Source organism: Pogona vitticeps, chromosome 1 (genome assembly GCF_051106095.1).
Source record: "Pogona vitticeps strain Pit_001003342236 chromosome 1, PviZW2.1, whole genome shotgun sequence".
NCBI lineage: Eukaryota > Metazoa > Chordata > Lepidosauria > Squamata > Agamidae > Pogona > Pogona vitticeps.
Window position 1 is genome coordinate 62,147,087 of NC_135783.1, and position 20,661 is coordinate 62,167,747.

A 20,661-nucleotide genomic window follows, 5' to 3' on the forward strand; every position below is an offset into this window, starting at 1 on the left:
TACAGGGTAGTAAATGTGACGGTATGTGAATTCATAGCAATCTTCCAATCCTTAACTCAGGTGGTATGTCAGAATTTCAGCATCTGAAGCATATTGTATGCACAAGGTAATACACATTTTGATGGGGTTTGGTAACTTGTGAGTCTTGGCTTTTTTTGTTTAATCTTGTGATTAGTAAAGAGATTTTATTAAGTGAACAATGTAATGTATGTATGTTTATGTATGAGTATCCATTTCATTGTTATTTTTGTTTCCAAATCCAAGATGCTTATGTTATGGCAAAGTATAATTTCTGAAGTAGTTGTCCTTTGTCCATGTTAGATGGATGTTCTGAGAGTGTTTATTGGATCTCCAGATGGTCTAAATCTTCGTAATATTTTGTGGCATGGATTCGCATCGCCTCAAGAAATTCCTATGAAGTAAGGTTTTAAGTAAAATTAATTGCATTTTTTGATGGTGGCGATGTTTTTTATTTCATACCAGTCACAGTAGGCACAGGGAGATGGCTGGACAATAGAAGGACCCCGTTATTCAGTGGGTGTAAATTTGGGTAATACTGCTGAAGATGTGTAAGCAGCTTAATTGTAAGCAGGATTTCATCCTTGATGTTTAACTTGCCTTTCTATGTACACTACATCATCCCAATTGTTTCCCTATTCATGTTGAGTAATCTTATATTGAAATATTCTTCAGCTAATGTAGATGGTTTGATAGTGTGGGGGGAAAGTGATCAAAAGACACCAGAACCTAAGAATACCACCTTTTTAGACCAATTAAAATGTAACGTGACCACTTGTCTGCCTGTAAATCATTTGGAAAGATAGCCTGCTATGTTTGTAGAAAAATGAATTAACATATGTGGACATAAGTGCAAATAACCAATATTTTCTAATGATGCATCAAGTTCTCCTTAACAGGCAGAAAGTGTAGGCTGGGAATGAATGGATACAAACACAGGCTAATAGTTGGGTTTCAGTATTAAGAACATACAGTGGACCCTCTGCTTACGGAATTAATCCGTATTGGAACAGTGGCTGCAGGTGGAAAAGTCTGTAGGTCGAGTCTCCATTGACCTACAATGCATTGAAAACCGATTAATCCCATAACCAGCCGTTTTTGTTCCATTTTGGTTTTTTTCTGGTCTGTAGGTCATTTCTCAGGCTGCACGTCGAACCTAAATTTTGCAGCCAGAGAAGTCTGTAACTTGAAAAGTCTGTAAGTCAAGCCGTCTGTAAGTCGAAGGTCCACTGTAGTTGAATTCTTTCAGTGCGTTGAGAGAGTTCTCCACCCTGCTACCATCACGACTAGGATGTGAAATTCAGCATGCAAGTAAAAATTTCAGGCAATTTATATTTCCTGCTCTCAAAACAATTCCCTCCAACAATTCCATGCCTTTTAAAATACATACTGTATCTCAGACCCGCCATGAAAGCTGGGGATTAATTCCGGTGAACAAATCATACTTCTGCTTTTAACACAAGTTTACAATAAAAACTCTTTTGCCAATTGAGGAAGGACTGATTGTAGATACTGGAAATGCACCTTGTTTGTTTTTACCCATAGTGAAAGTTACTGTGGGATAAGCTACAACTGGAGCAGAACCTCTCACTGACCAAAAGCCTGCTGGGAAATACCCTACGTATGGTATATGTATACACAGCACTTTTTCCTTTTTTGCTTGCCATCTGTCACATGACCAAGCAAGCAACTGGCCGCAAAAGCATTTTCCTAATCCTACAAAGCCAGAGCGTGATGGCCAGCAAGCAGAACAGTTAGGCTTCCTTCTGTGATTGCCTGCTTGCACTGCACAAATCTAACAAAATTGTAACTATATTGCTTTCAGTCAAAGATCATAAGAAAATGAGCAGCCAATTATGTAGTCTGAAAAACTCCTTTTTATTGAATTAAAAAAAATCATCTCGGCTTCCAGAAAAGTGTTCTTAGAGAAACCTATACTCTTATACCAGAAGATCATCATCCTGCTAAAGAGAAAGTTAAAGACAGGGGAGGGGACGAAGGAAAAAAAATCCATAAATGACCCAACAAAGAGAATAACACTTTGTGGTTCTTGTGAAATTTTTTATTTTCCATCATTGAGATATTAGACTTAGGTTAATTGAATTTTAGCGACAGCATCATGTTGCTGTTTTGTATATGAAAATCTTCATAATAATCCAATGCCTCAAATATTTAACTTTGGGGATATTTTAATGTTGTATATGTGGTATAATTCTGATTTTACTCTGTCATATTTTCCCTAGATATTTATCCGTGCTGCTTTTTCTAACAGCAGGCTTGGGGCAACTGTTAAAGAATTATCTTCTGCAAACTCAGTCTACTTTAATTCATCGGCCTTGTATATCTTTCACTAATCTGGAAGAGCTACATGTTTTTCCAGGCAAGCACATTACAGGAAGTATTTTTAATTGTTTAATTTGACCCAGTACTGTATATTGCTTGAAGGTTATTGTTTCTCTGTTTCTTTTTTAGGATGTTAGCCCAGGTTTGAAAATGACACTTTAGGCAGAAGCTGGCTTCTGTACATGAATCATGTGCGGTAGTTGCACAGAAGTTAGAATGCACAACTTCATTGTCTAGAAGTAATACAGGTTTTGTCCTTCACTCAGTTTAAGAAAGCATGTGTTTTTAAGGTGGCTGTTTAAACTGTGGAACTATCTATAACCATTTCTGTACCTCATGCAGACACAGACCTTGCCCCAAGTACACTTTCAGCAGAGAGGTTCAGCCAGATTGTAGGCCTAAGGGCAATGACAGTCTTGCTAGCAATCTGTCTAATCCAGTCTACAGTTCCTTGCTGAATGCTCTGGAAACTTTGGCTCCTTAATAAATGTCCTTGCAATTCAGATTAGAAACCTGAAATAAAAATAAAAAATGAAAAAGAGCTCAAGATAATATGTGACATGTTGATTACAAAGGCTTGGGTGATTTATGTAAAAGGAATACATTTATGTCCTCATTATCCCCAACATATATGTTGGAATATGGTGGAATAGCTACTTTTAATACGTAATCCAAGTACTACACTTTTCACATACCACTTTGTTCTGTTTTGTAGATCTTAATCATAAATTGCTGTTGTTGGCTGAAAAAATAGTAATCAAATCAGATATTGTGTTAAGAACAATGGTGCCTTTTTGGATTAGTGCTGTAGCATCCTTCCGACAATCCAGGTAATAACTATCACTTTTGCTAGTCCCTTTTTAAACAGTTACAATATGTATTTAACTTTATTAGGGTCCATGGCATCATCTGTTAATTCTAGGCATAATTTTCCCACTTCTCACTTAGCTTTCCATACCTGGCAATCAGATTCAATAGTTTAGTGCTAGGAATAGTTTATCATGCACACAATTAGTGTTGTCTCATCCACTCTGAACAAAACAAAACAAGCCAGGATGCTCCGTACCAGCAAGATATCCCCTGAAATTTTTTGTTGTCAATGTATCCTTTTCAGCTTTGCTTTAAGCTGCCCATGTATTTTTGAATAAAGCATCAAATGATGTTCCTACTCTCCCCTTCTCCTACAAGCACTCGTATTTCACAGGGCTTGTAGGATTCCCTGACATCAGAGATTGTGGACTGTGAGCAACTGACTTGTTAGAAAGCAGGACTGTTCAGATAACTAAAAGCCCAGTCTTCCACATATTTACTGAGAAGTAAACCCGTTTGCTACTTTCCCCAACCTAGCAGTCTTCAGATATGGAAAGTATTATCTTCTCATTTCCAGCTGAATGATAGAAGTTATGGTGCATATATCAGAGGCTTCAGGTGTGTGTGTGGGGGGGGTAGGTTGTTCTGTCAGATTGGGTGGGGTTCATTCTCAGGTGAATGTGTATAGGATTGCAGCCAGAATTGTTTATAGGAGTGATAGTGGTGTGATGTTTTATCTGAGGTTCTTAAATATGTGAATTAAAATCCCTCATCAAGTTTTGTAGGTATGTCTGGGACTTACCTAGTGAGCAATAAAACCAAGATGAGCAAGGCAGATGAACAGAAAAGATACAAAACGGGTAGACTGAGCACAAATCTCAATAACCCTTGTAACCCACTGTATAGTTAGGTCTTCACCTATTGTTGTTGGCCCATCTGCATTTTAATACCTGCTCTTTCTCAAGGAATGAAATATCTTTATCTAATGTATAATGTTTTCCCATTCCATTATCTGTATACCTAGTATGGCTAAACATTTCCTTTGATGTTCTGACACTTAAATTCTGTGGATGATTTTGGTATGCCTTTTGATAGGATGTGCAGTCTTTAAGGAAGCTCATAGCTTTGTCTTTTTTTTTTCTAAGTGTAGAATTGCTTTGGGACAGAGAGGTGAAAATCTGTACACATTGTTATTAAACTCTTCCCCCTGGGATGCATGCCTCCTACCATCTTTATTTCAGCAGCTGAAATGCTATTGCTTAGTGTAGTAAGTTGCAACTAGAGTAGGCCCATTGAATCACTTGAACTTAACAGAGGAGTTGACTCATCAGATTCCCATTGGCTCAGTGCACCTAGTCAAGTTGTGACTTACTATGCTAAGCAACAGGATTTCAGCCAGTGTGAAACTACAGGTGAAGCTCAATCTTTGTTAACAACAATGTGTTAGTTTAATATGTATGTAAAAACAAACTAATTATTAATGAAAGAGGAAATATGCATAAAAATCAATCTCACTGTAATTTTTTTTTCAGATATGCAGACTGTGTTATATTGTTACTTCCTCAGTTGGAAACTGGACTTAGATTGCTCTTCACAACAGTAAATAAATGCCCAAGCAGACTAATGACAGCTGAGGTACATTGTTGGTGGTGTTGTTGATCCATGATTTTTGAACAGACCAAATTCAGTTAAACATATTCTGGCTGTTTAAACTGTATTTTAATACCCAGGAATGAATGCTGGAACCATGTATTTGTCCTTCCCCTTTCTCAACATACCAGTCCTTATTTATTGAAAGCACAATTCCCTGTTATATTTGAAACAAGGACCTTTTGTTTAATCTGAATTTACTTGTCAGGATCTTAAACTACAGTTTACTATATTTTCCCTTGTGATGCAAACCACTCATATCATACCTTCCATGGGTACCACCTTGTTTTCTTTAATAGAACAAATGTTAAGTGGAACCAGAAGTGGAAACAGAATTTTATTTTGGTTGCTGAAAATAAAATTCACCGGAGACTGTACATTCTTGGAATTGGGGCAGAAAGTGGATGAAGAGTTAATCAGTCTTTACTGCCTAGCCAAAGGAGAGACACATTGCCTAGATATATAATTAAAGCATTGTGGTTTTTTTTTTTTATGAAAATAGCCAGTTCGTTAAATATTCATTGACCCTTATTTGTCAAATTTTAAGTCCCAATGAATACGGCTTGATGAATATTTCCCCATTTTATTCGTTCTTCATAATTTAAAAAAAAAAATCTGCCTACCGGCTGCCGATCACCTAATCACCGGGCTGATAGGCAGCCACCCACCCCCACAGCCTACCCCCTTCCTCTCCCTACCTTTGCCCACCCCCACACACAGCTCCTTACCATAATTGCCACTGCCGAGGTCTCCATCTGGCCTCCACAGCCACAGTGTGTAAAAAGGGAGACTGGCTGCCCTTTGCAAAGATGGTGACTGCAGCTTCATTTAGGGTAGGGAAGCTGCAGGTGCCATCTTTGCAAAGGGCAGCTTGGATTTCTTTAGCCTGCCTTCGTTATTTGTCGCTTCATAGGGGCAACTTCATGCTTCGTGAGTCGTCAACTTTTGACAACTCACAAAGTAGAATGACTCACCAAAATGGTGAGTCGTTCCAATTTCTAATCACTACATCTAATATGGTATCTCTTGCAGTAGTGAGAGTTTAAAACATTATTAGGATAACTAATGACAAAATAATTTGTCATTTTTGTGAATGTTTGTGGTATAAGTGAAATAAATCTATACTTTCAAGTCAATTCTGATGTAAAGCAACTCTTCACAGGGTTTTCTAGGTGGGGAGTACTTCCAAGGGCAAAAGGGATCCCTTGGAAGTCTCAGAACCCAAAAAGGTGGTAGGGACAGGAAAAGTTTTAATGTAATTAATGTAAATATTTCCATCTCCAGATGATGACATCACCCACCTTAAAATTCTAGACTGAACATAGTTTTTTAAGTCTGATTAGTCAACAAGCAGACAAATACATTCTTAGCTACCCAGTCTCTGTCTAGAAACTACTTTGTTGCAGAAACAAAGTTGATCAGACTTTTCTGGGGTGGGCAGTGACCAGAGGATCATAGATTTAAGATCCGTTGCCCTGCACTCTCTTCTCTTTAAATAAAGAAATAGAAGATTTATAACTCCATCCAACATAAATCTTATCACTTCAATATAATTTTGGGCAGTGATATGTTCATATTTGTTAAGAGCAGAATTTTAGCTTAAGTGAACAAAAACTTCACAATCCACGAGTAAATATAAATTCACTATAAATGTGAAATATATAAAATATGATACCAGTAATGTCTGTCTTTTCTATTTTCCAGTCTTCTTCTCTGTACACTACATTTGATGAAGTAAGTTTTAACGGTGTGATCTTTGGAATATTCAAAATTCGTACAATAGTGTAGTTTGTCATTTGTATTTAAAATTTTAATATCCTAATTACCATATTTTTCCAATTATGACACACCCCCATTTATAAGACAACCCCCACAATTTTCTAACCCAGAAATTAAGAAAACTTAGCTTTGAGTATTTAGCCTCTGCGCTCAGAACCCTCGGACATTAGGAATCCCTGTTGAATCTGAACCTACAGGCTCCACCTCTAATGAGGTGTATTCCAATTGAATTGTTCAGCATCAGCTGACATCAGTTCCATAAGGCTTGTGATTGGAGGAAGCTAAGCCTTGCACCTAAAGGAAGCCTGTTTATAGAGGCAAGATAGGGGCCGTTTTGTTCTCTCCTCAGCTATCTTCCGTGTATGAGGTGCACCTCAATTTTTAATGTAATGGTTTTAGGAAAAAAGTAGCGTTTTGTACACGGAAAAATACGATATGGCAGAAATGTAGGGAAAAGTACAATGAATGCTGTCTTGCTTTGGAAGTACAATTGTGCCTCTCTTCTAAAACTTGGCATTAATATAATAATCTGACAGCCATGTTGGCACAAAATGGAAATGCATTTCCCAACTAGGTGGCTGAAAAGAAGCAGCTGAAATCATTAACCTTTTCCTTTTTATGCCTGAATTATTTTCTGAATTTGGTAGTAATACTCCATTGTAAGAACCTATTCAGGCATTCAGTCATGACTAACCTTAACCTGGGGTTAGCTAACTAGCTAACCCCACTGCCCTCCATACTATATGGAAGGCTACATCTGAAGAGAGTGATCTCTTTGTATTCAGTATCTTGATGTGATCAGTAACACTGATTCTTCTCCCCCCCCCCCCCCCGAGGTAGATGAGGGCTTTTATTGACTGCCTGACTTGGGCTTATATGATTGGATTAAATATGAATAGGATTTGATGATCTCTTGTCCTGAAATGCACTAGGCAAAATCTTCCTATCCTACTTGCCAGGTTACCAGTGGGATGGGGGAAGGGGCTGTGAATTATTAGCATTGTTAATGCCCTAATACATTGGCTGCCAACCTTGGACAACCCAGGTGTTTTTGGACTGCAATTCCCAGAAACATTCACCTCCAGCTGTGCTGATTGGGGTTTCTGGGAGTCACAGACTAAGAACACTTGGGTTACCCAAGGTTCTATTAGTGCTCTAATAGAAGAGGATTTGTTTCTCTGGCCTTGAAAAAACAAGGTAGGACTACTTGTTAGATTAGCCTTCTTTAGCTCTTGCTTGTATCAGCAAGAACTAGCCAGTCTTTAATGGTTAAAGTCCTTTGAATAGGTAAAGATAGCTCATATCCTTATATGAGACTGATGATCAAAATCTTTTTAAGTCTAGTTTCCTCCTTGTTTTTAGGTTGAATGTTGATTTGATCATCCTGGTACATAATTTATGTACTGTTTGGAGATGGATGGGGAATATATCCCTGTTTATTCTTCTGCACGTTTCAGCAGCTTTCAAATCTATAAATCTTTCTAGAATGCTTTATAAGTGATGGGATGGGAGGTATCATTTGCAGTGCCGGAGATCATTATTGGAGAGTATGTTTTAAAAAGAGGATGCCAGAGAACTGCTGATCTCTTTTCTGGTATGAGACTTGTGAGGTTCTACAAAGATTCCATTAATGTGTCCTGACTGTGACTATATGTTATTTGATATTGGTAACTGCCTTTTCTTTCTCTCATGTAGATGCTGGCAAAACAATTGAATAATGAGGAAGCCAATAAGCTTCCTTCACTTCTTGGTGAATCAACAATGGTATGCCCATACATTTTGGCACTTTGAGTTTGAATTGAGAATACTCTACCCTTATAGGGCTGCAATCTTTTATACATTTAGAATAAATCCCTGTTAGACTTACCTTGAGGTCAATATGACAAGGATTTTACTGTAGTACAGACTGTTTCACAGTACAGGCAACTGATTTTATAATTTCTGCTTGCTATCTTATTCACACACAATTTGTTAGTGCTTCTTAACTTAGCTTTTAATGTTTTGCAAGAACCCCACCTATGAGTAAATTGGCATAAATAGTTAAACAAGAGGTGGTAGCTGTTGAGAAGTGAGAAATAGGACCTTCTTTGTGGAGTGATCATCTAATGCTGGAAACTTACATCCAAGCAGAATATTGCTTTTTTTTTCAGAAAAGCAGCGGGTAATAGATTTGCTGGCTTTATTTATTTCCCCCCTTTTGTTGAGTTTGGATTGGACCCCAAAGTGCCTTTATGCTTTTGGGATAGAAGGCATCTTTTACTCCCAGAAAAGTATTTTTACACTTCACACTATCAAGAAGAATAAAATTAAATGTGAAAGTATTGTTCTAGTTATGTAAGACCATGAGATTGTAGCACTGCATGAACTCATATGCAGGCTTTTGCAGGATAATGCCTACACTTGTCTTGCAGCTTCTGGTTTCTTGAATGCAACTGTATATTTTCCATCCTTTCAGAATAAAGTTCTGCACAGTAAAAAGAAATCATAACAAATATTGTCTGCTGCTCAGATAAGTAGAAAACAAGGGTGTCATTGACCCATAGGGCACAGAAATATACCAACCCTCTATCCAGAATGATTGGTAGGGTCTACCTAACAATAGGGATGAACAACATTGTAACTTACTATTACAGTCTTCATCAGTCATGAAGAAACAGAGAATCCTTTATATACCAAAGGTTTTGCTTGCTGCTTTTACCACAGTAATTTTCATGGCCAAAGAGGCCTACTGCTGTTTAAAGAGGAGCTTGGATGCTTCCAGATGAAGATCTTCTAGTGCAGTGGTGTCCAACCTTGGCCCTCCAGATGTTCTTGGACTTCAACTCCTAGAAATCCTGGCCAGCAGAGGTGGTGGTGAAGGCTTCTGGGAGCTGTAGTCTAAGAACATCTGGAGGGCCAGGGTTGGACACCATTGTTCTAGTGCTACCAATCAAAAGATGTGCAACTATTTTGTTTCCATGTTTTTAACATACTTTATGGAATAAGAGAAAAGAGGTAAGAACCAGTGGGGAAAGGAGGGGAGGATTCAAATAGAAGATCACATTTTCTGCAAACCTATCCACCCATCCCCCTGGATAAAACTCTGTAACTGAGGCTGAGAAACTGCATGGCGGAAGCCTCATCTGGAAGCAGCCTTTGCCTCTGCTGCTATAGGAGGAATACCAAATCAAGCTTCAAGCCGTGCTTTCTCTTCCAACAAACACCCATTCTGGGAACCTTGACCATAAATATCTGCAATCTTTAAAGTTGATACAGAATTTTTGGATTGTTTCTACATTCTTGTAGGAATTTCTCTGGGATTTTTTGAACCATCAAGAAGGTCCCCGTGTTAGAGACCATCTGAGCCATGGAGAGTGCGATTTAAATGACTTCCCAAGAGAAATAGCGAATTCGATGCTTGCATTTTCTCTCACACTTTTGTGCAGATTTTCCAAGGATGCTGATGTTACAATCAAGGTAGGGAGCTGATTTGTTTCAGGAACACTAACAGACTTTAAAACAATGCTTCTTTCACCCTTAAATCCAAAACTTTGTAGTTGAAGCCCTTGTTTTTTCTTCTCCTGTCATCTAATTATGCTTTATGAACATTGTCTTGTAAAAATGCATGGAGTTCTAATTAGACCTCAAATTCTACCATAGCTTGTCTCACATGTACATAGCAAAAATTACTTTCAAAAGTCAACGGATCCTTTTATGTTGCGTTTAGTGTGGCCTGAAGGGATATAGCACATGCTTTACGTACATCCAAAATTTCTTTTTTAACACATGCATGAAATTCATTTCATAACATTCCTATTGTCTGTTTTTTAAATTATTTGTTTACCCCTCCCCCAGTGTTATTTATCTGATCAAAATCAATCACATACAAATATTCTAAATTTTAAAAAGAACAATCTGGAAATGCAGTCTCAGGGCTGCTGTGTTCTGTCTCTTTTGGCCATAAGAACAGTTAAATCTCTCTCTCTCTCTCTGTGTGTCTGTATGTATACATGTTATTATTTACACACTTTTTGTGGTACATCCTTGTGAATGATAATCATGTGTAATCTACTTCTGATAAATTCCACAATGCTTACTTCAATATATACAGTATATCTCTCTCTCTTTAGAAAAACAGATTAGGTGTATGTACATGTTATCATTTTCTACAATTTATCTTTCAACTAGGAACACATAGCCCTAACGTCACTGATGGCCAGCGCAAATTGCTATTGCTCTCAGTTTCATCCAATACCCCGACTTAAAAAGCAGGTATGAAGCTTTTGAAATTGTTTTTTATGAGTGAGTTTGCTCTTCCAAGCTTTTAAATGCTTGAGTTGCAAAACTGCCATGGTTGAAAGTTGACTTCTGTGGGAGAGTCAAACATGAATATGGGAACCCATTCAGCATGGTTAATCAGTGCCTAATAGAAGCTCCCTTGAAAGTTACAGACCGTGAAAAGGTTGAAACAAAATGGGATTCATAGTACTTGTGACTTAATTTAGTGAGATCTACTAGGTAGTCAGTAAGAAGGCAGCACATGGGCTTAAAGAACCATAGGGGGGGTCAGATCAACCCCAAGGAGTTCTATAGAAATTTATAAACCGCCCAGGAAAAAAAGTAAGAAGCCTATGTTCATCACAGCTGGCATTTATCCTAGTAAAAAGGTTAATCCCTGAATGAAACCAAACAATCTTTGACAATCGTATCAATATTCATCTGAGTATCAAAGTACAATATGTCTTTCCACTGTTGCAATAATTCCAGGCAACATCAGCTCTATTTCTGCAAGCTTTATCTACATTGCTTTTGTGTTCCTTATGTACAAAATACTTCAGAGTTGTTGTATAACACAAAGTCTTACAGCTATGAAAAATCTATAGGCACATTGATTAAAATATATACACATTGAGTTAAATTGTAGGCAAAAACTTAGGTCAGAATTTCATCCAAAATACAGGAGCAAAAGTGTAATAAATAACAAAAAACAACATTTTAAGTTACATTCTAAAAATGTAACAGCTTGTAATCAAAGTGTATTCACAAAAGACGTGAATACATGTTTTAAAATATTAAAGTTCTTAAAAGTAAAAAGCATTATACTTTTAAGTAATGTTTAATCTCAATTAAAACACATGGACAAAATATCAAAACTTAAAAGTAAAAATACATACATTAAAATGCATTACATAGTCTCTAAGCCATGTTAAAAACACACAAAGAAAAGTAATACATTTTCTAAATTCCTCACCCAGTCCTAGCAATGAAAGTCTATGTGGAAAATCCATGTTGATTGTTACTGACAGCATCTGGAAATGCTGCTGCTCTGCTACATGATTGTTATTCCTTGATATCTGGTGCCCAAAGTAGTGCAGAGTTGTAATGATGTGATGAATGCCTCTGTGTGTATATGTTTTATCTCCACATATTTATAACTCTTAACAATTGTTTTCCTTTCCTTCTAATTATAAACAAACCTTATCTGCAAGTCTTGTAAGCCCAAATGATTAAAAATCCAAGAATACTTTTTCAATAGGAAATGATACTGTTGTTGCGTATATTATAACTTGAATGGTCTATAGTCCAGCATGCTGTCATTGTACTGATAATGTATTTTGTTTTGATTCACATTTTTGCAGAACTTACATTATCATAGTCCAGAAGCATCAGAGATTTGAATAATTAAATTATTATACTACTCAGATATTACAGTGTAATGGCACTGAGACTACAAAGAGTGCCAACTACCAGACGTGCATATGTCATCTCTGTATTTACAAGTTGTAACCAAAATATTATTCAGCTGCCAAGATTGTTTATAATTCATTGATCTTCTTCAGTTGCAGCTGACTTAATTGTTTTCGTGCAATTTAAAAATGTTTTGCATTGACTATAGTAAACAATTTTCTAGCTGCATTTGAATGTATTTTCATTTTCAAAGCTGCTTTTTCTATAACCTTAATCATTTCTTAACACTCTTACATACAGCATTGATAGAGGAACAAAATAGATAGAGCTGCATAAAATAAAGCATGATGTGGAGAAAGTGGTGGATGTGCAGTGGATGCTGTCCAAATGTCTGAATGCTGCCTGGCTTCAGTACTGGAATGGACCAGGGTTAACAGGCTCAAACTGAACCTGGACAAGAAAGAGATTTTACTCCTGGTGGGGGGATTGTCCCTAGGCTGGATGGCATTGCCCTCCCACTTAGGGACCAAGTTCATATTCTGGGTGTTCTTCTGGATCCGGCTCTTTATTAGGGGTCCCAGATCACAGCTGTGTCCAGATCAGACTTCAGCCAACTCAGGTTTATCGCCCAGTTCTCTTGAGGTGCCAAACAATAGACAAGGGCTCCCTCAGGACCTTGGGGCTGGCCTTGGTCATCTCCCAGATCAACTACTGCAGTGCTCTCTACGTGGGGCTTCCCTTAGGCCTGATCCAGAGACTACAGCAGGTCCAGAATGTGGCAGCCAGACCGGTTGTTGGTGTGAGCAAATTTGATTGTATCACTTTGGTTTGGGCTCACTTTCACTGGTTACCCATTGTGTCCTGTATCAGGTTTATGGTTCTTACACTCATAAATAATGCCCCCCCATGATTTGGGCCCATGTTACTTGTTGGAACGTCTTTCCTTAGTGTCATCTGCCCAATCCACTAGATCATAGCAGGCAAGGTTCCTTCAGGTCACTACCCTGAGGGAGGCTCGTAAATCTACAAGATTTCTTTCTTTGCAGTGACCCCAACCTTGTGTAACCAGCTTGTGGAGGAGCTTTGCTTGCCTCCCTCCCTGTGGATATCCAGGAGTCACCTGAAGACTTTGCTCTTCAGGGAGGTTTTCCACCCTGATCCCAGCTGACCACCCATTTTTCGTCCACTTTTGTTCATTGCATTATTGATTGGCGCCATTTGTTTTTAATAGTTATTTTTATAGTTATTTGCTAATTTGTTCTGTCTTTAGTGTTTCATTTTTATCTCTGTCTGATGTTTTATCTATTATAAACTGCATAGGGCAGTGCCTTGGCACCAACGGAAGTGGTATACAAGATAGATAAATAAATAAATAAATACATTTTGTGAGATGTGTTACAGGAGATGCAGATGAAGTCAGTAGGTATTGAAGTCATCCCTTTCTTCAAGCTGAACAGCTTGTACCAGTAAATTGGTTGTTCTGATTTTTATAGAGGTTTATTTTTCACTTTCTAGGTTCTGAATTGTATAAAAAGCATTAATTCCTGGTCTGATCTTCCACCAGTGCCTGAAGAGTATGTTCATGAAACTGCAGGGTAACATCACTTTTTCTTCTTTTTCTCCTCCTCCTCCTCCTTCCCTTTGCCCTTCTTCATTAAGTTGCAATACCATGGAATTACTGTTTGGGGGCAACACTGTTGCCAATCATGACTTTTATAAGCAAGCGTATTTTTTAAAAATCTTGAATGAAATTCTAATACTAGTTCTGAATAGCTTAATTTGGTTTTCTTTTAAGATCAGGAAAAGAGGACGACACTCCTTGTCTTTGTGTGATTGCTGATATTTTCTCTCAACTTCAACCCTACTTGCCTCAGGATCTCAAGCTTTTAGGCACTTCCATAAACAATCTGCTGACAGAGAAGTAAGTTGTATAACATTCCCTTCCTTTTTGTCAAATCTGAAATGTCCTCTAGTTCCAAGACTTTATTGCTTTGCAATATTTTCAGTGTTACTGTTAAAAAAATAATCTTAAATCTCAGATGCTTCATAATAATGTAGGTTTGAGTGACAGCGGCTGCATTCAGATATCATGTTCTTGCTCCTCCAAAAACCTTCTGGAAAATTGGGATCAGGCCATCTTCACACATGCTCCCTTGTCCCCTCTGTGTTTCACAAACTCAGATTACCAGAATGTCTCTTGAGTTGCCAAACAATAGTTCACCATGGTACCCAGCCAAAAATCTGTGGTTTGAATGAACACCTTCAAATCTGAATGATAAATGATGGTTTGGAGAAATAATGGTTTCATGCATGAATGCCACCAGTGAATATTAGCCTTGCTTCTTGCCATCCCTCAGCTTACCCACTTCCCTATTTCCCCTTACTTGCAGCCAGCTGACTGGATAGCTCAGTGAGTTTGACATCTGAGTGCAGAGCCAGAGGTTAGGAATTGAATTCCCCACTGTGCTTTCAAGGAGAAAAGCCAGCCTATGTGGCCTTAGACAAGATGCAGAGTCCCAGAGCAACCGCAGAAGAAAGGAACGATAAACCACTAGAGATTAGCTTGAATTCAGAAACGAATTTCAAAATTAATCAGAAATGGCTAATTTGGCAATTTGTATTCATGCAAATCATTGCCCCCTAACAAACACAAATCAATGAATTTTTAGTGATTTTTTTATTTGTCGATTCATTGGGCTCTAAAATGCCACACACCCCAGCACCTAGAGACACCAACATCACAGAGAAGCTTCCCATGACTCTCATCTACATTCCCTCCAAGTTTGGTGATGATTGGGTTTCCCCAAGCCAGCTGCTGAAGGACACTTTCCTGGGGGGACCCACCTTGTGGGCGTCTAACTTGGATGTTTCAAATTTATTCTTCACCAAACTTAGAAGAATTGTAGAGGAGAGTGAAGGGAAACTCTGTGATTGTGATCTCTATAGGTGCCTGGGGGGGATCGTTGCTGGGGGTATCTTCGTGGGTATATAAGTGAGATGTCTGAAACACAAACTTCACCAACGTTCCAGGGCTTTTACATGAGAGTCAGGGGAAGCTTCTCTGTAAATTTGGTGCCTTTAGGTACTGGGGTGGGGTGGGCATTTTATAGGGTTTTAGAAAATTGATCAATTGATTTGTCAGAAAAAAAGGTAAATGCATTGTTCAGGATTTGTCTTATAACTTGATAACTTTTTTTGTTTTTTTGTTTTTTTATTATTATATAAATCCATCTATACTGATTTAACATTGTGTCACCAGGGTACAGCTTATAATCATTTGTAAAACAACTACTACACACATTACACTCCTAATCTATACAACATCCTTCTAACCATTGATAGAATAAGTCCCATATTTGATAATATTTTGTATCTATAACTTGATAACTTGATGACTCACGAGTCAAAATGAATCGCCATTTTTCTGATTTGTGCCCATCTCTAAAAACCACTTCTGAGTATTCTCTGCAGCTGGGAAACCCTGAAAACGGTCATCATAAGTTGACTTGATGGCACAGTATTATTTTTATTTGGACCTAGAGTTATATCTTTCTAATTATGTTGATGATTATCACTTAAAGTTATTTGGAAAATACCAAACCTGTTCCTCTTTTCATATTAAATAAATGGTTTTGTATTTTTCAGATTACTAACTGAACTCTGCAGCAAGCACCTTCATATCCTCTTCTGCCCACGGTCAGTTCTGGAAACTGTTGTTGTTCTTCATCAGATAAGTACCCAATGTCATCAAGTATCATGTCAAGTCATTTCTACTTGTCAGACCAGGCATCACCAGTGGACAAACAAGTCACTGCGATCTCGTCAGAGGCGTAACTATACACGCATGAGAAGGAGGTGGGATGTTATTTGACTTGGAAAGGAACAAACAATTGGAAATGTTTTCAAAACAATTTGTTTAATACATGGAAAGTATTATACAGACTATAGACTAAAATCCTATTGCATAGTTACATTTGTGGAAAGCAATCAGTCTAACTTCCAGCAGCTTCTCAATGGCAATTAATGAGTTCCAGTTTGGATTTTTGGGGACATGACAACTCAGTAGATGGGCACAGATCTGAAAATCCAAGCAGGAACTAATTAATTAGTACCAATAAGTTTCTGTAAGTGGCACAGTTTGCCTTCTGCGGGCATCCTCGAGCAACCGGATTTTGGCCATAAATAAGAGATTCAGCCCAAACTCAATTACAGTAGTTGCACTGAGCTCTCACGGAATTGTATCTTTGAAAACTTAACTTCATGGAATGTCAATGTGATGTAGTAATTAGAGTGTCAGGCTAAAACTTCGAAAGTGTGGGTTCAAGTCTAGTTTTGGCAGTAAGCTCACAGGAGGACACTTGAGCCAGTTACAAGACTCCTAGCCTAGCTTACCTTACAGCATTACTGTGAGGGTGAAATGTGCGAACAAGCCATGTATACTGCCTTGATCTTCTTTAAAGGAAAGATGACATATAAATATGAGAAAAAAATTTAAGTCATGATTAGCTTGCTCTATTGACTTCATTGGAGGAGCTCTGAAGATGAAATGTAACCACATTCAGTCGAACATAGTTACTAAGCTCCATGCCATCAGTAAGCCTGCCAATGCAGAGTTCGTAAAGCAAGGTTCCTAACTATATGGAATTCTAACTACTTTCAGACTGATGTAATTATATTTGTGTTTTGGGACTTCCCAGGAAATCCATGGTGTTTTGCCAGGTGGCGGGATCACAGTGCCTATTTTCATTCCCTTTCATGCTTGCTATTTTGGAGAGAGCTTATGTGTAGTTTATATTGTGCAAATGTAACTGTGGAAGTTTCTGCCTATTGCTAAAAGTGATCTTAACCCAAACTAAGCTGGAAGAAGAATGGAGTTAACACCATTCCGGCACATCTGTGCTCACCTGGCTATGTGGTAGAATAGTGTCCACTCTAAGGTAAATTTATAGCTGTCTTTTTGACGATTGTATGTAAAATACATTCAGACCTTTCCAGTAATCTGGATTCTTCAGAAATAAAATTCCAGATTTCTGGGCAGTAACTCAGCTATTTGGAGGTAGGCATTGGCCCTTCTATTTTTAGGGAGATGTGCATACATGTCCCTTGGTTACCTTTTTTCAAATAATCACTTTGTGATGGACTACACATGCAGAACTGAGAAATTTGGCTGTTTCAGCAGATAAAGACTTCCATTAAGACAGTCTTAATTGTGACAGAAGCCACAATATTCTGTCCATCTTGTATGAGAGACTGACTGCCTTAAATGTTTGGACTGTAAGTGTGAGTCTTAAGGGATACAGTGTGGCAGAGGTGTCATGGAGCAGGTAAGATGATAAAAAGGAGAAGCTTCCTGGGCAGAATTCCTTAAGCCAGATATTCTAGGCCAGCCTTCTGGTTAGATTCCTATCCTCCCCAGTCAGCAAACCAACATAATTTTAGCTTAATTGTATGTTTTCTTTGCTCTATAGTCTGAAATTTGATTTTAAGATATTGATTGGTTTATAATTTTGTTTTTTGTTTTTTCCTCTAGTATGGCATTTCTTTCCCTGGTCCTACAATTAATCTTAATCATGATCATGCTGGAGCTAATCAGTATTCATACTGTCTGTGAAAAGAACGCTTCTGAATATCAGCAGTACCTAAAGTGAGTGCATTCTAGCTTCAGATGCAAGACCTGAAACTGCTGCTTTTGTCAAGTTGATTATTACCTATTATTTACATTATATCATTCTCCTCTTTGCATTTCATTATTAACGTACAGCTATGGTGAAGGGACAGGGAATGGTCCTGGCGTCATACCAGGAGCTCTGTATGGTTTTTCTTACTTTCCAAAAGCATCTATGGGCCTGTCGAGACAATAAAACATGGATGTCATTAATATGCATGGGATTTATTTATTTATTTTCTTTAAAGATAACAACCATGAGGGGAGAGTCAGGATGGGGGACCATGGTATCCCTTCCTTCCTAAACATTTGCTGTTTCTTCTCCCTGGAAGGAGCAGCCATTTTGGGAAGGGGAGACTCATTGTTTCAAAGGCAAGGACCACAACTATACTTGCAGAAAGGACCAAAATTGCTTAGCAGTAACTGAGGTTATTTCATCTGATGCAGGCTCTGGTGTGGCTTTTAAAAAGAATGCATTAGTGCCTTTCTAAAACTGTGTCAGGGCTTCTGTTGTTTCCAGCCAGGGGTGGGAAGCTTCCCAGATGCTGACGGCTCAGGGGTCAGGGTATGACCTGTGGCAAAACCAGAGTCATTGGAGCTGTTCCGTAGGCAAGAACAGCCTTTGCTGCCCGGCCGGTGCTCTGGATGCTTCCTGGCCACCTCAGCCGGCTTAGTGTTTTAGTGCATTAAAGATTTTCCTTGATGTGGAACGTGTGAAACAAGTGGTTCCCTGACCATTTTTAGGTAACCCATCATTAAAAAAAAAGAAGAAAAAACCTTGCTTGGGGTTATCTAAAATGTATTGTTCCTGCCAAGTTAAATGCAATAATACATTTACTGCATTGTCTGTGTTACCGCTCACTGTCTACGGCTGCGATCCCTCTAATCCTTTGGCTAACAAGCAGACCCCATCGGACACAGTGGGACCACTTGCTGAACAAACTGACATAGAATTGCACTCTAGTTCCTATCTTGCCTTAGCTGTGAATGGATGGGAATACAATAATTGCTTTTATAGAAATTTGGACTGACTGTTTGCACACCATGATTAACCGATTCTAAAAAAGCTTTTAAAATAAAAAGTCATCCTCAGAGTTGTTTTCTTGCTCCTCACAGGTTTCTGAAGTTGATTTTGCAGTATACTGAGAACCTGACGACTTATACAAGCCAAGAAAAGAATAAATGGGATGAAACTGCGCAGCTTACCCAAAAAGCATTGCTAAAAATAAGAACTTTCTTAGGAAAACAGCTAATGCTTGTGCACCTGGCACATCAAAGAACATGATCCTGAACACATCTGTGTAGTTTTATGTTCAATGGAGGTTGCTGCTTGCTTTCTTTTTTGTCTTTTTAAAGTGCATTCCTTGATAGAGACTATCCAAATGTATGTGTGTGTAAATTGTTCGATCAATAGCACTGCAACGGTTTGTTTCCTTTCTTTTGGGATAAAGAATCATCTTTTCTGGGTGAAAATGTAGCGTATTCAGCTGTGCAGCTGATACATTTGATTTGTCCAGATAATTGTTTTTGTTGATGAAGTGTTCATTTGATGTATTTGGGAGTATACCATATATTTAGATGAATGTGCAAAAACATACTGAACTGGGAGTATTTGTTTGAGCTGAAGGTGACTGGGGGCAGAGCAAATAGCACTGTTCACCACAAGGTGGAGCAACACGCCAGCAAATCTTTACTCCATTTGGCATTTGTAGTGTTAAACAAGTGGCAACTGCTTTATACTGAGAAAAGAGAAAATCACAGCGAATAGACAGTATATACTGAGTTCTTTGCACCAAAGGAGAAGGAGGGTGGAATCTCCCAATAGACCTCAACCACAGAGGTTCTAGGGCAATAGTTCCCAACCTTGGGTCTTCAGATGTTCTTGGACTAAAACTCCTAGAAGCCTTTACCCCTTAGCTGTGCTGGCCAGTGCCGGGAGTTGTAGTCCAAGAACATCTGGAGACCCAAAGTTAGGAACTTTTGCTCTGGAGATTGCTCAGGTGAGTCACTGTACTGTATATATTCTCTTGCAGTTGCTGCACCTGCCATTTTGCAGAGCTGTAGAGGAAAGTGACTTACATTGCTATGTGGTAGCCTTTAAATGTTCTGGAACACACACACACTCTCTCTGCTCACTCAGCTTACTCAAACATTATTACACTATAAGTGATTGAGCATATGGGTGATTGTGGAAAGATATAGGCCTTGATTGGGTAGATCACACAGTGTGGGTGTGAGGATTCCTCCCTGACACAGCCTACCAGTTTAGCAGTGACTAATTGTTCTGTCTCCATGTTGTGACTGGGTATGAAATGCAAACGTCACTGCTACATCTGGCATGATTTTTATTGTTTCCCCCACATGCCCTGCTTTTGTACAATCTGAACTCACGAGGAGCTATGTTGACTTCAAAAGTATGCATACTATTTAGTGACACTTGGCTTCATCAAATAAAAGTTTTGTGGATTTTGGCAATGTGTGGTTGCCTTTTCTTTGTCTTTGCTTAGTTTAGGATATGAAGTAAAACAACTAATGGATTTTGTGTTTTGGCAGTTAAGCATTAATTGGGAGGTGTGGTGATGATCAACCCAATAACATGTATGTGCTGTCTGGAACATGAATTAGTTGACAAATTTTGATTTTGAAAAAGCTACCCTTGAAACTTAAGATAATGGGTAATTACAGAAACCACACACAAGGGGGCAGTGTTCCATAATTTACCAATATTT

At 38.4% G+C, this 20,661-nt stretch overlaps 1 protein-coding gene across 2 annotated transcripts in view; it reads left to right on the top strand.

The window, feature by feature from the left end:
• The window catches only part of ERMARD (ER membrane associated RNA degradation), a 25,241-nt gene extending 4,838 nt beyond the window's left edge, over positions 1-20,403 (top strand). Inside the window, exons 6-18 of one of the 2 annotated variants that reach the window (XM_020801205.3) lie at positions 322-419; positions 2,262-2,398; positions 3,077-3,191; positions 4,704-4,806; positions 6,526-6,555; positions 8,296-8,364; positions 9,886-10,056; positions 10,768-10,851; positions 13,783-13,862; positions 14,063-14,188; positions 15,913-16,122; positions 17,798-17,911; positions 19,049-20,403. In XM_020801205.3, coding sequence (XP_020656864.3) covers positions 322-419; positions 2,262-2,398; positions 3,077-3,191; positions 4,704-4,806; positions 6,526-6,555; positions 8,296-8,364; positions 9,886-10,056; positions 10,768-10,851; positions 13,783-13,862; positions 14,063-14,188; positions 15,913-16,122; positions 17,798-17,911; positions 19,049-19,217 — 1,506 coding nt within the window. In that variant the 3' untranslated portion in view covers positions 19,218-20,403. The remainder of the gene's footprint in view (positions 1-321; positions 420-2,261; positions 2,399-3,076; positions 3,192-4,703; positions 4,807-6,525; positions 6,556-8,295; positions 8,365-9,885; positions 10,057-10,767; positions 10,852-13,782; positions 13,863-14,062; positions 14,189-15,912; positions 16,123-17,797; positions 17,912-19,048) is intronic. The other variant, XM_072993865.2, reaches the window with a different exon arrangement.
• The last annotated feature ends 258 nt before the right edge of the window (positions 20,404-20,661 follow it).